Source organism: Plectropomus leopardus, chromosome 4 (genome assembly GCF_026936395.1).
Source record: "Plectropomus leopardus strain MGB_pleo_1.0 chromosome 4, ASM2693639v1, whole genome shotgun sequence".
NCBI lineage: Eukaryota > Metazoa > Chordata > Actinopteri > Perciformes > Serranidae > Plectropomus > Plectropomus leopardus.
The window spans coordinates 24838821-24857424 of NC_142179.1; the positions used below are offsets into that span (position 1 = coordinate 24838821).

Below are 18604 nucleotides of genomic sequence, written 5' to 3' on the forward strand. Positions count from 1 at the left end.
AACTTTGTTCTTTCAACAGATTCACCACCCAGGTTGAGATTCATCAATCTAGCTAGAGTGCACAAGAGGATACTGGTTGACTGTCCGAGAGCAGGCAGGGATTAACTGCTGTCAATTTGGCCTTTGCTCTCCTGGACCTCCTACTTTTAGAAAGCATGACGAGGCCTTTTGAGGTCCAAACATCTGTTACCTAAACTGGCCTAAGTGGATGTTTCCAGACACATGACGCCAAATATGAGCAAATTGAATCAAACAAAAAAGATATTTCTGTGCAAGTTTCAAACAGACACGGAGGCTTTATTGATCTGAGTGAACAGACCGATAAGTCCCACTCAATCAAACGGCAAAGGCAGCGATGTGAGATCAGATGAGGAGAGGCTAACAGCCAGTGGATATTTAACGCCTGCCTGTGGTGCCTAGAATCTGCAGAAGTATCCGAAGCACGGCCACTGCTAAGTTTAGGGTTTGGGAGCGTGTGAGAGGTCAAACATGAGTCCCAAGTGAGGCAGCAAGAAAGTCCCACCTGACCCCCACGTGAGCTCATCATCAACAAGAGTCAGAGGTTGAGCTTCCATGACTACATCAAGCAAGGGTCAATATGTCTATTTGCGTAAGGACTTCTAAAGAACTTGTTTATGAATTTAAAAAGGAAATCTATCTGGCTGATTAACATGCCGAGGGATCAAAAAGCATTAATGCTGTTTGAACTAAAATCTTAAGGGACTGAACACTTGACAGCACTTTGGATTGTTTGATATACAAGTTTTTTTTTTTTAAAAAAAAGCTCACAGACTCAAGTAGTGACCTTGGGACTATTTCAGTTTTGCTCTTCTGCAGATAATTTGGGGATCCACAATTGCTCTATAACATGTTTTCATCTGGCTACACTTCCCAGTTGGTGTTCCTACAAACAGTAATGGGTCAGTTCTGGGTCCTAATACCTTAACAACTACAACAACTGCTGCTGAACCCCCCAAAAGGGATCTCTTAGATCTTTCATCGGATGATATCATTGGTATGATCAGCAGCAGCCAGAGCTGCAGCAGCTTAATGCCCCAGGCTGCACCCCTTCTGAGCAGAGCAGGGCTACTCTGACCCAGTGAGGTCAACACACTTGCACATAGAGACACTATTGTACTTTCACAAACAATGACTGACTTACAGAATGAGCGCAACACAAATCCTGCTTTTATAACTTCCAGTCAAAAATGGATGAGCTCAGAAACCCTTTATGAAATGTCTACATTTAACTCTGGCAAAGCCATTATCCATGTATTCATGTCCAGTCTGCAGGCTAAAATTAGATCAGGGAGAGAGTGTCCATCTACGGCCCTCGGGCTACCAATGAGGAGAAGGGTGAGGGGGACACAGCCGGAGAATATTTTGAATCCGGATAGCAGCATAAAAACAGAACACTAAAAGTAATTTAAAAAAAAAAAAAGAAAAGCTGTGTGTATCCGGGTTTGTAGTGACAGGAAATGTGGCTATTAATGGCACCGGGTTCAATGACATCATGTTGTGATTCCCGGTGGGAAACAGTAATTACACAAGACCATTTCCTGTTTCCCATGAGCTACCTCTCATCTGAGGGGGAATCTTGTATTTTGTGGGACAAAATATCTTTTATAATTTGCATGCGATTAAAGAAAAACCACTGCGGCGACTGTCTTAACGGGCCTCGTAAGAGAGCAGGGAAAGACGAAAGACTGCATTGGAGCCAAGAATGCAGACATTCCTATTATAACAAACTTGTTAAAACCTGAAGAGCAGCAAAGTTTCTTCCTACTGAGCTTGCAAATAACACAATGGTGCTCTCTCTCTCTCCCCTACTGACACAGCAATTATACAAGCCTGAGGAATGCTGGGACCTCAGGACATGCATAATCTTCTCACTCTCTTTTTAAATGATGGACAATTTAATCTCTGAAAATGACCAGTGCAGGAAAAACACTGCCAAACCAATACTTGTGTATAGTTTATAAATGTATGTGTTCAGTATGTGCGTGCATGATGTGGGAGTGGCTTTCAGATATGTTTCCGCAGGGAAAGACAAAAGGAGGAGAAAGGGTATACAGTTCAATAATTGCAAGTCGTGATGACCCAGCAGGATGTTTATGAAAGACCCTGGGGCAAAAAAACATCCATAGCTAGCTGAAATTACAGTTAGACTGTGGGCCGTGCAGCTCAGCCACATACAAAGAATCCCTGTCTCATAAACCCACCCAGGCTGAGGAGACATGGGGGGGAGGGAGGGTGAGGAGAGAGTGACTGAGTGAGTGAGCAAACAAGCAAAAATACTCATATGAGGACTCGCCTGTCTATCCAACTATCTGAAATTCTCACTGGTTGTTGCAGAGTAATGCCTGTCTGCAGCTGACCCTGACCTCCGAACTCCTTGAGAAGGAGGAGAAGTGACAAGCAAGTTCTCCCACAGGGCTAAATAAGGGCTCATCGTCTTGTTATTATACAGTCCTAACCTCGCATTCACAGAGGCAAGACAGGACAGACAAGTACCACTTTCCAGTGTGTGTCCAAGCTGCAAACAAATGTCTCCATCAAAGGAGCCTCTGTGACAGCAGCTAATAATCTGATTAGTCCCCGATCAACTTGTTAGTAAAAGCACCTCGTGATAGCTGGTAAGTGACAGTGCATTTCAGGCTACAGGCCCGACAACAGCCTCAAGAAAACCCTTCGGAACAAGGGTCTATAATGTTTAATGAGAGTTTCAAAGACACATCAACAGTTACAAAAACCATAATGTCAACCAGAGAGAGAATACAGCCGGCTGCACACAAGCTAAAGCTGGCAGTGTTGTTGGGTAGTCGTGTATATCTCCTCTTATGTGATAAAAAGCCAGACGCCTGGCAAGCTCTGTGGCACTTGGCACAGGTAGATAAACAAAGAAACACCTCGCACATGAAAATGATGCCAAGCTGCTCGCAGGTACAACACACCAGTGAGTGATATCACCTCGCATACAGCCCTTGTATCACACAGCTAAGGGCTTTTTGGACTAGAAATCAGTTGACATAGAGAGAAAAAAAAGGCTGTTTTTTTACACATCTAAACAGCTGCAGCACAGACAGGGCATATCTTTTTCAGATTATGGGGCCAGAAACTTTTTTTTTTTTTTTTAACCTAAAATGAAGTAGAATTTCCCTTTGAAATTCCTGTAAGATTTCCGGTGACCATGTGTCTCCTCTTTCTTTCAACTCACATTCTTCAGCTATTTACAGCTTCAACCGTTAAAGAAACAGATTGTGTGGATATTAGTAGAAAAGGGTGGTTAAATATTGCATTAATAATAAACCTTCATCATGTATGGAATTACTTCTTTCTCTGTCTTTCTCAGAGCACAATATGAGCACATACACACACTCTCCCAAAGGGGCTTATGAGGCCCATATGTGCAGCTGTGGACTGTGTGTGAACCCAAGTTGGAAGGGGAGACACAGAGGGAGAGATAGATGGCATGCAGTGTTGTTTTCTGTTTGCTGTCAGTGTTAAGATTTGCCATCTGTATCTGAGGGGGGGCGACACCACACCAGTGTCAGCTCGACTTGTTTGTCTCATAGAAAGATCCTCTGTAAACTTTACAACGGACAGAGGCGCAGCTGCAGACACAATGATGCACTATACTTAAGATTTCAGTTACTTAGGGTGGAGCATTAATCAATCAAGAAAAGAAAAGTAAAACAGTCTGAGACATGATCACATACTTTTGACACACACAAACTTGGGAACAACAGCGCAAAAATAAGAGCAACACAGAGGGTCAGAAACAAGTGATGGTCAACTAGAATTTGAACATTTACCTGTAAACTGAGCGCAATCTGACGGATGTACATCATATTGAGGTCCTCCAGTATCCACAGTTTTTCCTCCATATTTGCGAATTTATCAATTGGCATCTTTTCTGCAAATATCCACAAAAATACCTCTCGCTGAAGTTACTGATCCGACTCAAAGCGCTACCCCGCAGGTACCGCGGAGAGAAAGTTCATCCTGACAAGTGTCTCGGACAATCAGTGTCTAAAACAATGCGTAAAAGTTCAGCTCCTCATCCAAAACAACACAGTGGGAACGTAGGTGGAGTGGATGACACCATCGGCTGCACTGTAGTAACCTTGTCCATAAAAAAAAAAATCCCCCAACCCGTTCACGGCGCGTATTCTTCTTCTCTACTTTTCTCCAGGCAACAAAGATCCTCTCAAACACCCACAGTCAACACCCAGCGGTTGCGGGGAAAGAATGGAGCCTTTTAAAATGCAGTTCTTCTCTTTGTGTCCCTGTGTCCCGATTGTGAATACCGTCTGTCCTCTGTGTGACAAGAGACCTCTCCACAAAAGGGCATCGCCTCTGCGGGAGTGATCGACACAACCAGTCCACTGTGCGCGCCCTGACGCTCCCCAACTCGGTGCTAGATTAACCCCTACGACGCGCCTCTGGTGATGGTAATGAACTTTAAAAGAAGAAAGAAGGGGAAAAAGAGGGCGAGATTACTGTAGCAGCCCCTACGCCCTTTTATACAAACAAATAGCAAATACCACACCACCACAGTCGCATAGCGGGGTGGGGAGCTTTGTTCTTTTTTACTGGCTTGATAATAAATGGAGAAATTATAACCGCGTCAGCTGGTGTTGGTCATAAGGGGATGAATTAGTGAAAATGAACACCCAGACATGTTATCTAGCTGACAAAGTGTGAGAAATTAAAACAAGGGAGATGGTGAAATGATATCACTCCAATTTTAAACCTCTTTTTGAAATAGAAGATTCGTTTTAAGCAAAAAATGTGCAGCCCTTGTAAAGGATTTATACATTGGAAGAGCACATATTTTAGTACGAAAATATGTACCTTAGTGGGTCACGGGGTCATAAACATTTGGCCAATTCAAATACATATTTCATAGCGCAGGTCCCCAGTGTAACAGATAGTTTCAATCTTTTATTGCTTAACCTTTTAAATATTCATTTAAGCCTTTCTTGGCAATTCTTACCATCCCCAACGAAAATATCGGCTCCCAAAAGACGCGTAAACTTCACATTCGGTGTTGGACAAATGTAGATGTTCCAAAAAATACGATTAAGTTGTTTAACAGATAGAAGTATTACTACTACTTCTAAAAAACAAACATTTAAAGTGATGTCTGGGCGAGGACAGACTCCTTTTCCCTGTTTGGTGCCCAGCTTCCTCAGTTCCCAAAACAAGAGAATCTTAAAGTTTACTCCATGTGACTTTCAGCCATAAACTCCAGTGATGACTCCGCTCATGTCTTCTGGGAAAACAGCCAATATGTCTTCGCTTTTCACGGAAAGTCCAGGAGCAGAGGGACCCAAACATTCATCCTGTTCTTCTCTCCTCTCGCGTTAATCCTGGACCTGACACAGCTGTTGTGTGATGTGTGTGTATCCTTCCTCGTGGCGTGAGTGAGACCACGCTGCGCAAACCACAAGCCGAGCACTCAACAGGAAACCGGCGTCACGTTGCGCACCGCTCACGGAGGCACATACATTAAAACGCACACATTCTTCAACGCAGGGGAGGGGATTTCAAGAGCTCATCATGAGCTCCTTACAAGAAGGTTACTGAAAATCGAGTTAAAGATGATTTTGCTGATGCAGGTCACTTTGACATGACTTTTGGAACCATCCCCTCTCCACACACAAGCTCATATGGTTCTCCATCACTCTGGAGCACGTCCTCCAAACTCTTTCACGCATGCAAACAGTGAAAACAAAGGAGCTGTAAAAGCCCTTTCACCTCAGCAGAGACTAGCTGAGACAAGAGAGGAGCCAGGGGTGCCAGTAGCAAGCCGAGTCATTTCCCCCAAGAAGAGCCTTCACCTCTAAGAGTTTAAATCACCCGGCTAATCTGTGGCAGACACGACACACACACAGTAAGAGATTTATTGTTGGTGAGGTGGAAAGAGAAATAGTCGAGGTGAAGGCACAGAGGGAGGGTTATAGGTGCTCGCAAAACATTCTGGGACTCTTGTGCAAGTGTGTGTGTGTGTGTGTGTGTGTGTGTGTGTGTGTGTGTGTGTGTGTGTGTGTGTGTGTGTGTGCATGTATTCGATTCACTGTGTGTGTATTCATATCCAGTCAATCCCCTCTGAAAGTCGATCTGGCGTGCTGCTGAACTGGAAAAATATTCACTTAACAAGAACTCATACACCTTGAACGCTACCCTGAATTGTGTGAAAACAGGCCTTCAATGAAGTGATTTTTCTCACAGCCGCTCTCATTTTTTCATTGATACATGATGTTTTTTTTTTAAAGAATGAAGCAACAGGAACAACAATGTGTTATTCCAGTGCCACTTAATCCATTTAGTCTCTCCTTAGTCTCTCTTTTACCTCAGCGGCAGTTCCTTGAAGCAGAACATGTCGCAGGTAAATCTCCCTGCAGTAAAACACAAAGACTGACACCTTTTGACAAAAGCCCAGAGGCTGAACAAAAACAGACAGAAAAACAGCTATTATCTCAATGACAGGGCACGCTGGCAGGCAGGCGGGCGACTAGCTCAAACATTGAGCATCGCTGCTTCTTGGCTAGGAGCCACTGAGGACGAGGCAGGTATTCAGAAACAGTAGATTAGCGGTTAGTGCAGAGGTCTAACAGCTTCAGGCCTGACAGGGATTTTTGCTGTGTTTAATGGTGATTACCTGCTGATGGGATGGCGGATTAGCAGCTCGGCCAGACTCGGCCAGATGTACTAATTGGTTGCCATGAGGGAGGAGAGAAACCAATATATTACACAATCAGGTAATCCAGCACTAACTGTGAGATTTGATCAAAACACAGAGAGGATTAGGTAAACAGAACATTGACAGCGATCACTTGTTCCATTAAGAGATTGGAAAATTTGTATAAAATCCCCTCTCTTTAACACACACACATTCACTGACACTGACCCTCGCTTAACAGGGTTGGATTGAGAGGGTTGGACTGCCTTCAAGACAATAGCCGGTGCCTTTCTTGTTTCTGAACGGATGTGTGGAGGAATACGGAAAACTTCCTGTCCATACACCTAATCAGCTGGAGGAAACACGCTGGAGTTGGAGCTGAGGGTCACTCAGCAAAAGAGATGTTGAAATCAACACAGTGGAGGAAAGAAAACATATTAATTATAAGACAGACTTGTATTGTAATCTTCTAAAATATGAGTTGTTTGTTGGTCAGGTGGATAATGGTGATGTTTTGGGCAGTGAGCCTGGATCCTGCTTCATCTGCATGGAGAACTTGAGCTTCTCCCCTTCAGACAGGAATTTAGACTTCCAAATGCAAAGCCTAAAACACTGAATAATGCCATTATTTCTCAGACCACTAGTCTGTTAAATGCCCATAATGACCCAACTCATGATTAGTTCCCCATTTAACTACAGAGGGCTGATGATAACGGTTCTAGCAATGGCATACTCTACGTGTCCTATTCTCAGTTGATGTATTTTATTATGGTTTTTGCTCCCCAGTCGTTTTGCCAACATGTCTGTCTTTGTTTTTTTTTACATAACAGCAAGACGAATTTCACCTTGGGAACAATACAGTTAAAGCTGAAGTTGAAAGGAAAGACTGTTGAGACAAATGGTTTCCATACAATTTAAGGACTAAAATAAAAGATGAAAGTGATGAGATGAGATGAAAATTTGAAGTGTTGATCATCATTTCTATTGGCTATAATCCTTAGTAACCAAAGCACTTGCCACGGATTACGAACACAAGAGACCTTTTCCGCAGCAGTCATTTTGACTTGTCATCGTAGGAAAAGCACAGGTGAACTGATAACATTACCGATGGCAAAACTAACTCCCAGTAAGCTTTCCCAGTGAGCCAGCATGGACAATATCAAGGCCTTTATTTAGGGGAATGCAGCTGTCACCAATGTTATTGAATACACGTGCTTATAGTGCAAGAAAAACAAGCTTTCAGATGATCGAACAGTAAACGAAACATTTTAGACAGATAATCTTAACATGTTTTTGGAGATGAAACCAAAAGTAACTTTAGTAATACACAGCTCCACCAAAAGCCAAAGTTGAACCCCAAACTATGTCTGTAAACTCGTGCAGATATGTAACTCTAACTATTTGGGTGATAATTTTAACATCTTTATATATTTTCTCTAAGTTTGTCTAATTTGGGGGTTTGTGTGATTGCCTTCAGGTTTCCTGCTGCATCAATATTCTTTGTAGGGATGATGCTTTTTTTCCAGATCACTGCAATTCACTTGGTGAATGGAACATCTTTGTTACCAATAGGAATAAAGGCAAAAGCTATGAAAATACAGCCCAGTCATCAGAATAAAATGTTGGCATTGTACATTCTGCAAATGATATGTTACATGTATGCATTTTATATTTATTGTAGCAACTTTTCTAAAGAGACAGACTTAGATTATATGTATACAAGCTGAGTTTATCATGCGGAAGCTGACGGGATGGTGGATGGCGTGACACCTTGGTGAGTCGGCTGTTCGGGGCATTTCCAGCTGTGTTTGAGTGACCAAACTTGGTATTTTAAGCTTAAACATGATATTTTCCCAACCCTAACTAAGTGGTTTTTGTGCCACACATAAACCACACAATATAAAAATGAAAAATGAAATGTAAAAAAAAAGTTATATACATATTTGCTACATTTGAAATGTACAGATCTAACATAATTGTGGTTTGCAGATGTCAACTTATATTCTGGTAACTGTGTTGACCCTAGTTGTACTAAATCCTAATTGTCCTTTAATATCACTAGACTCCATATGTTTCAGAATGCAAAGTATACCCAGTGTTCAGACAGGCAGTGTACCAAACACAAAAAGGAGCTCTGAGGAGATCCGTATGATACTCTGGAGAGTATAAAGAAACAAACACGCTGATGATCATCATACAGATGTCATTTTCATCCTCTAATCAGCACTATCTTATATCCACAGATAGCAACGCCACCTTTTATCTCCACAACCACAGAGTGTGTGCTGAAGCTTAAAAGCTGTCTTTAGTCTAACTCACAATGTGGCAGCAGAACAGGGCAGGGAAACAGGAGCGGGCCCCGGGGCCAACCGGGCCCCAAACCACAACAAAGAGCCCTGACAGTCATCCAATCTGAAAACTGAACCCCACCCACACCGCTACTCCCACTCGCCATATGAGACATACAGACACAGGCCTGCACTTACATACACAAATACACACCCTGGTATAAAGAGACATAAACAAACACTTTGTGGGACATGTGAACACAGTACACACGCACACAAATGAAACTGCAGCAGAGGTGTTTCAAAATACGAGAAGATTAAGGTTTGTCTGTCTGATTATGGCCTGCCAAGCAAACGTCCTCCCTTTTGTTTCACACAGGGAGCAAAGAAGTGAAATAAGACTTATTACAGTGCTTTTTGTCTCACACAGCATTCTCAGACAGTTGATTGCACAAGGACAGTGAGAGAAAAAGAGGCGTTTTTTTCAACAGATTTATAGCCGCACACTGCCAAAGCACCAGGTTACAAATCTGTTCCCGTAAAATGTGCGTCACAACAGCCTCAACACTTTTGAATATCACAGGACTTGAGTTAGTCGGCTCTGTTACGGCAGGCACCGGGTCACATCTGTTTGACTTGATGACAGCAGAGTGTGACGAGCTGTGAAACCAGACGTATCATGGAGAAATTCCCCCTGGAGGTCAGTTCTCAGTTATAGAGCATGAAAAACCTGCGCTGACAGCCACGCAGTCATAACTCAGACACAGGGACGGAGTAATGACATTGTAAATCTCATTGACGGTCTACCTTGTTATTAGGTGTATCAGTTTCAGTCTGTAATGTCGGAGTGATCTAACTTCATCTTTAAGATTAGATACAGGGGGATGTTATGACCATGCATGTCATAAAGAATGTTCTGCTCTGTATTCATGATCAAGATTTGAGTAATACTGCAAATGAAATGTCGGAAATGGACCCACAAATCATGTAGATGGTGTTCTTCTTCTCCATGAAATCCCATATTGAGAAAAGGATGTATGCGTCACAGTCTGTGGATTAGCTTAGAAAAGCTGGAGGAGTAGCCTGCCTCATCACACACAGTAATAACAGAACAGGGAGTCTTTTTAGCACCTGGTTCGAGGGGCCATCTTATTTCTCAACATACTGAAGGAAACACGGACTCAGTCACACAAAGAGACAGTTATGCAATGTGTCAGGAGTAAGCAGATAAGCCGAGCACACAGTGGCTGCAGCCCAGAATCATTGCTGACTTTCAGGAACGCTACCTCAGCCAGTCACAGGAGACTGCAGCATCTCATCACTCTGAAGGAGCGAGCAGCTCAGTGAAAGAGAAACTTGCTCGTTAGGCTATTCATCTCCATTGATTTCTCCCCTCAGGGGTGCAGGCTGTGCAATATCAGAGACAGATATGTGTGGTTTTAAGAGGATGTACAATAAGGCTATTCATTTAGTATTTAATCATGTGGATGCTTTTCCTTAAAACGCAATTAATGACAGTGAGGTAAATATGAAATAAATGTCATATCTGTAAAGGAAAGGTGATTATGAAGAGAGAAAGGTGTGTCTTGTCTCCTGGGTGGCTGCAGGATCTGAAGTGGAGCAATGGCTCCCTCTGCAGAGCAGAAATAGCAACACAGCATGGTTATTCCACTATGTGAAGCACAATATAACAGCCAGGCAGGTTACACAATAATTAACTAGTTCTAATTAAAGGTATACATGCTGGATTGTCAAATACAGTTTGTACATACACTCCAGAGTAAAAGCCAACCTCAGATTCACTTGAGGTTGGTGTTTTGTCTTGCTGCGTTTTTTCAGCACTGTATCTCGTGGATGCCTGCTGCTTGGGGTCTGGTATCTGGTCGCTATTTCTAAAGCCCGGACCTAACCTGAGTGCTGTGCGGGTACACACCCATAAACATCCCAAACACAGAAAATAAGAAAATGCCGGCAGAGGGCAGAGTCTTTGCAGAAAAAACACACCACCACACACCTCTGCTGGGTCATAGGAGTTAATTATACATTGTTTTTTTTGGAAACATAGTACATCTTCAATAATAACCACAACAATAGTGCATAGTTAGTGTAGATAAGTGTCCATGGTAACTGAACAATTCTGATGTGAAAGAAAGTGAGAAAGAAGGTATAACGGGCTATTCTTGTCCAAGTTTAAACCAGACATGACAAAGCTTCACAGACATGAGTGTGCAGTCAGGACAAGGACAGACACAATGAGAGACGGAGCAAAATCATTATTCCATATATAAATAGTCAGGTTTGAAAAAAGGGCTAAATTCTGCACTTTTATTTGCCGTGAGGTCACTTCTGCCAGACCATAAAAAATATTTTTTTGTTTTTTTCCACAGTGAGAGGCTGCTCTTTGAAGTAAGAGTCTGTCTGGGTAAAATGTAAAACAGACGCCACAAATATAAACATCTGCAGAAATAATATGAGAATGTAAACATCTGCAGAAAGGACATCAGGGAGACCATATCTCAAACTGACAAGCATAACGTCTTTAAAGGTTACTGATTTCTGGTCAGCTTGGTGTGAGGCAGAAGAAAGTCTAATGAGGCAATTGACTGAACAAGGTCAACATGAGTGAGTCATTCCGGTCATTGATTTTGCTCAAATTAATTGAGTTATTTTAACCCCACTCATTTTTTAAGGTACCCTCTCACATGATTTGGAGTAATGCTCATGGTTCAGGTTTAAATCAAATATATCAGTTAATTTGCATCTAATAATGCAAATGTAAATGATTATTGGTGGTATTTTAGCTGTCTCCCTTTCAAGAGCACGTTTAAAATGACATCACCCAAATCATCTGCCGCAAACATCACTTAGTCTGTTGGTTTGCTCATCTGGCTGGCTAGTCACAATTTGGGAAATCCCCTTTTGAGAGCGGAGCCAGGATTACATTTACACATACAGTACACAGCAATGTGTATAATGTGCTCTACATACTGCATATTTACATGGCTTATGATTACACGGTCAATTAATCTGTCAATTATTTATTTGATTTATCATGTCTAATAAAAGTCAGGTTGTATGTCGCTGTGATATACAGGAACTGCAAACACTGTTACAAAAGGGTGCATCGCATCTGATAACTGTAAAATGACTTTTTCATTTTATCTATTCCCTCTTGTCAATGCAGTTTGTCGTGTTGGAATTTTTTAAGACTGTCTCTACTTAAACACAATAAACATATTTTACGGCCTTTTTCAACTGATGCGCCTCATTTAAAAACTGATGATTCGTCTTATGTTGCAATCACATTTTAAAGTGCTGACTGCCACTATGGCCTCTTTTAGTGCTGACAAATGGTGCTGACTGGCATTCAACATGATCCACCTATTGTGAACGTTTTTGGTGACATGATTGTTACTTTAAGCCCTTTTTCATAGAAGTTCATTTTGTCGACCCTTTATATTTGTGGCATGTGCATAAAGGCATCCACAGTATCATGCAGAAGCATGATGAGCGATTAAAGCAAACTTCACCCACAAAATGGCCATTTGTATATCATTTGCTTCCTCCACGTTACATAGAGTTCATTATGAAAACTTTATTTTTCTCACATGCCTCCATAGTGAATGAAGAATCCAAAAATGGCAATAATTCCTAATGAACTAAGTTAAAAGGGGAAAACATTCAACAGCATCGAAACTATATCAAATATCGTTTTAAAAAGTCTCACGTCGTGCAGTGTAATCCAAATCTTGTTACTCCAGTTATATGCTAGATACTTCCCAAACACATGCATTTTCAAACCTTACTACTTAAAATACTTCACCATAAACAGTCTCGGGCACAGATGAGTGGCACGCACAGGCACAAGTGTGTTTGAACTCTGTTAAATGGAATGAATGAGCAGAGTTCAAACACACACACTTGTCCTGATGCACTACTTGTATACAGAAGTGTATCAGGACCCTTTTACATGTACACTGCTTAGTCATGGACTTCTAGAGTTTTCAGTTTCATCCAAACTAAAATTACAGTTGTAAAACCTCCTCTAGACCAAGGTCCAGACCAAAAAGCTTAACACTGAGCTGACAAAAGAAGGTGGTCTCGGTCTGGATCAAACTGAACCATGGTTTAACTCGTTTCTGGTGTGAAAACATTTTTTAGATGGTTCGGACGTGCTGACTAATTGCTGGTTCTGGCAGGCTATTGTAATGTGATAATGCAGTGCAGCACCTCAATGCATAGTGTGTGTGTATCTGGCAAAGCAGCAGAGACGGTGATAGCTGCTGCACTCAGAGCACAGATCTGAGCAAAGGAGAAATTAGCAGTAGTTGTCCAGTGATAGTATAGATACAGTTTCGGTTTCCGTTTGTCCATGAACAATGCAACATAAGCAAATGAGCTGCGGCAGAACATGGGGAGAGGAGCAGATGATTTAACAAAAAGTCAGTTGTGAAAACTCAAAAAAACCTCGATGGGCACTTATGAATTATTTTATAAGAGGATGGGAGAGCAGCTCATGAAGGTGACATGGGAATGTTATGTTAAGTTCTTTAGTGCACTCAAAAATTACAATCAGATATAATCAGATCAAATGTATACAATGCAACAATAGTGCAAATCGTGGTTTGGACCGTGGTTTCAGATTTTTAGGTGAGAAATGCCCTTGAATAGTAAGGTTTAAGCGAAAATGTGTTTGTGCAGTACTGAGAATAAGACGGCATATATAAGACTTAAATTATACTGCTCGAGTTGTTTGAGAGTATCTAAATGGATGTTTTGATATAATTTTGCTGTTGTTAAATGTGGTCTGTTTTCTTCACAAAGTCAAGGTAATACGAGGTGAATAATTGATACACAAATGGCAACTTTGTGGGTTAAGTATTCCTTTAAGCATCCAAATCGACCTGTGTGAACATCTAAACATGCTGATCTCTCTCTCTTTTTCTTCAGGTAATAATGAAATACCAGTGACAGACACGATAAAAGTAATTGCTGAGACAGCAGGAACAACACAACGATACAACAAGATCTGACACCACACCGTCTGCCACTGGGCCCAGTAAACAAACACATTAAAACACAGGCATGCTGGCAGGGACTAGTACACTACGCAGCATGCAGGGAAGGCAGACATGCATAATAGACCCATCTGCTCTCATAAAGCCAAACACCTGCTCGGCACCATCAAAACAAAGAGCAACATCATTGGTGGTTATGCCCTTTCGCCCTTTCCCTCTTTACTCCAAGATGCGGCTCTGAATTTAGACCCAGTGCTGCACTACATCATTTCGTACTAAGAGTCAATACTCACATCCATCAAGTAAACACCTACAGCTGGTTATTGAACACAGTTCACAGTGAGCGTGTAGGTGACTTAGCTTGAACTCATCACTGTGAGATTGCTCACAATGAAAACAATAGTCCAAGTCAGTACAGGAGCAGACATGCGCAACACACCTTTCCACCGCACACACACACAGACCTCTGAACATTCCTCTGTATTGATTCCTTTCACAGTGCATTCCTCTGTATGAAAGAGAGGCCCTGACTCCATCTATTTCACAATAAAGTCAGGTAGGTATGTGATCAAGGGATAAAAAGCCTCTTTGTCCAGAAGAGAGAGACTAGAACAGAGAGAAGAGCAGAAAAGATGTAGCAAAGTAGGCTGACATAGACATGCCCCATATTATTCAGCCTTAATGACCATGTGGATTTGAAGGTTAATGACTTGTCCCTGGTGAAGTTACAGGCTAAACTTAGAGCATACAGTGTTGTAAAAGATTCACACAGAGTGCAAACTGGCTTTCTCTGACTGCCTTTTTGTGGGTTAATGATACCTGATTGTGTGTTACTAATGTTTTCAGCTGTAATTCACCTTTGCCCTGTTTGGATTACAGGTCCATACAAGATGGAAGTGATTTCAGACATATCTGCATTATGAGGGCTGAAAAGGAATGAGATTTTTCACAGTGCGATAATCCTCTTGGAAAATATCACAGTTTTAGAGTATCACAATAGGTAGCATTACACTATTAATGTCATAATTTTCCATTTAAATGAACTCTAAAGGAATGAAAACGTATATTATAGTTGAACTTGGAGATGTGCAGTAACCTGCGCTGTGTTTACAGACTGGCAAAAACATCCAAATTTAGAGTGGCAGCACAGAATGATATAAAAAAAAAAGGGGACCCCAGTCTCATGTCCTCCTGCCACCTTCATCAGCTACCGGCACACATAGACCGAGATTCTGTGGGAAACACTGTGACCGTTTTTTAAGATGATGTGCGGTTTTATGGTAAATTGCTGCAACCCTACCATGTTGTGCATTTCTTTTTTTAACCAATGTTATAATGGGGGTAAAAAAAACTTAATTGTTTTGGTAACTCCAGTAAGAGTTACAGAAAAATAAAAATAAAAAAACGAGCCTACTAGAAGCCAACTAGAAGTATTCCTTTAAAGTGTCCAGCGCAGAATGGCCTTTTTACACGTAGAGACAAAGCCTCTCATGTTTCTAAGCCCTCTGCGATAAGTCAAAGGGGGCTGACAACTAGTGTCCTGGACTGTAAATGAAACCACACATCAGAATCCGTGTGTGTGGGTGTCTTTTTTGTCAATGTTTAACAGAGCAGTACACAGTGGGGGTCTTATGTTCGCAGGAAGAAGATACCTTTGGCATGAGGCAGTCAAGTTCTGTTTTACAGTCTGTTAGCGCCGATGGGTTTAGGCTAAGGTCTCTCTGGCGGGGTGTGCATCCAAAGACAAACAGTGAAAAAAGATTGAGAGATAAAGGGACATAAAACAAACAGTAATCTTCTATGGCTGTCTAGAGGTTAAAGACAAAGGAGGACTTCCTCGGCATAATCTGGATCAAGAAAGTGGGTTAGCCCTACCAGACCAATTTTCCTGCCTGCTGTATCAGGGGACCTGAGCCTCAACAAAGTGGTGTGGCCCACATAATATGGCTCTCATGGGGAAGTGCGGCATTAAGGTTGACAGATTGGGGAGAATGAAACTATGGAAGGATGTAAAAGCTCACAGAGGCAGTATAGAGCCGTAGTATGTTTATTTAATGTCAACTTCAATCTGGAAGAAACACATCTTTTTACGGTATTAAATCATTACAACCTCATCTATTGTATTACATACCTATTTAACTTTGGCCAAGAGAATATTTTTTAGATAACACAGTTTACAACAAGGGCTGAACACAATTTCTTTTCTCTAGTGTTGCGCAGTTAAAAGACAAGAGGCGGCAAGAGGAGACAAGAAAGGACTTGCATGGTAACAGTTCTGGGTTACTCGCATTCGAAAGCATTATCCACTTCACTAACCAAGGTGGTAACTGAATGAGACAGGTTTGATGATGCATGGAGGAAGTTTCCCATCTGGGAGAGTGGGAGAGTATCCAATGATTGCGCCACCTCCATCTATCTCTCCATCTGTCCGTTAACCGAGTCACTGCCAGTGACAGCCTCGCTCAGGACAGCGCTCAGTGTGTGAACAAAGCTTGTCTGTGTCTGATAATATGCAATAGACCTTGCTCAAGGAGACACTGCTGCTTAGTCACTGTCTGAAGGGGTGTGTGTGTGTGTGTGTGTGTGTGTGTGTGTGTGTGTGTGTGTGTGTGTGTATGTGTGTGTGTGAAACTGAGGCTGACGAAATGCAGTTACCATGAATGACTAATGAATGATCAAAACAGCAGCTTTTTTATTCACAGAACGCTAAGGAGGATTTTAAATGTGTGGTCTGTGAACTGGATACTGACAGTATGTGTGACTCACTTCCTGTACGAGTGTGTGTGTGTGTGTGTACATACACGTCCGTTATCTATCTTTGCTCTCTCTATTAGCTCTTTGTTCAAGTTCAGTCAAGTTAGATGTACTGTGTCTGTGGTTGGGTGGGGTTCACTTGCAGCATCAGCAGCAGACCTTCAGCTGTTAAACTGCGCCCTGACACCAGCTGCCACATCGAGACGCCGGCCACTGACCACATTCCACGGCTGAAACACTTACGCCTGAAAACATGAACGGCCCTCACACAGAGGCACTCCACTTTGTATTCACAGCCTCGAGGACCTGAGGCCTCATTACAGAAATTTCCTATGTATAAAATCCTCTCTTATCTCAGTTTATCCTACATTATACAGAGACCTGCCTTCTTACTGTGTTTATAGGAAAAAATCCTATCTCATCTTAGGATAGGATTTAACTATTACAGAACAGTCCTAATTTGGGAATTGCCCAAGTTAGGAATCCTAAGTTAGGATGGAGTTCACCCTGTCCTACATGGCCATGACAATCAAGAAGGGGAACAATATGAACACTGAAATAAGATTGAAAGCCTACTGAAACTGTATGACACTTTAAATTCCAATAAATAATTCAAAAATAATTAAATAATCAATAATTCAAATAACCGAGAAGAAAATTTCCCGAAAAGGAGGGATGTGTTCACCAACACGATCACTGCCTCAGAGCAGTCGTAGCTCGTAGGGTTTTACTGGGAGCAGTTTTATTTGCAAAGGTCTGTTGCTCTTGAGAACAAACAAATCAAGTGATTAATTAAAGCAGGTTAACATTAAAAAATTGGGTTTTTCCAACATTCTCGTCACAGAGGGGCTGCTAACTATGGTGGAGGACTCAAAAAATGTGAATGGCCACATCTAGAGCCAGTGTTTGGTTTGTCCATTCTGGGCTACTGTAGAGCAACATGGACTCTGTGGATGAGGACCTGCTCCATGTGCAGATGAACAGCTCATTCTAAGGTGACAAAAACATGACGATTCTTATTTTCAGGTGATTATAAATCAAAGAAAACATACTCAATATATTATATTCTATCTCTGCCTATATATCCCCCTAAATCACTGGACACTTTGAGATGAGATAGTAGGTCTGAAATAGGATACAGCCATAATTTTTGCTATTGTTTTTGTAATTGGGATATAGGATTTTTCATATCTTAGAATCTCTAAACTTAAGTAAAGATAGGATGTCTTTCTGAGATGAGTCCCCTGGAAATAGAATAACTGAATGATATCTGTAACAAAGCAGCAAATAAGAAAGACAGCAAAAACATATTTGCTAAAAAAGGAAAACTGACGAAACTTCCTGAAATGCAATTCGAATTATCATCAGATTTTACCTCCTTGATGCCAATTTCACTCTCCAAGTCAAGCATTAAATGGTCTGTCCAGCATGTCCGGTTAGTGGGACTTTGATAAGATAAGGCTGTGAGGGAAAGTGCTGTCCTTGAAAGGCCAGTACAAGAGAACATCCGCTCACTGTGAGACTAATATTGTGTTTGTGTGTGTGTGTGTGTGTGTGTGTGTGTGTGCGTCATATGACAAAGGAAAGAACAGAGACCGCTGAGGCTTTTAAAGCCCAACAAGTGAATAAACCTGCAGTATATGAGGATTGTCAGCTGTTGTTCAGACAGCTCATGGTGAAAATGAACAAATTAGAGACTGAAAGAGATTATCAGTGCCTTGCAGCAAGGACATTATGTGCATTACATTTGATGTATGAAATTTCCCTAAAAACAATGGGCCTATTGTGTTAAATAATAAACTACAACACAACCTTGCCGAGTTGCATAAAAAGATAGAGAACGTGCACATGCGAAT

At 41.7% G+C, this 18604-nt stretch overlaps 1 protein-coding gene across 4 annotated transcripts in view; it reads right to left on the reverse strand.

The window, feature by feature from the left end:
- rtkna (rhotekin a) overlaps window positions 1-18604 on the reverse strand; it is a 69774-nt gene that overhangs the window by 44043 nt on the left and 7127 nt on the right. Inside the window, exon 1 of one of the 4 annotated variants that reach the window (XM_088076918.1) lies at window positions 5000-5400. The exons of 2 other annotated variants lie outside the window; for them this stretch is intronic. In XM_088076918.1, the coding sequence (XP_087933044.1) occupies window positions 5000-5002 (3 nt within the window). In that variant the 5' untranslated portion in view covers window positions 5003-5400. Of the gene's footprint in view, window positions 1-3815; window positions 4584-4999; window positions 5401-18604 lie in introns of those variants that run through there. One more of the 4 variants, XM_042487981.2, reaches the window with a different exon arrangement.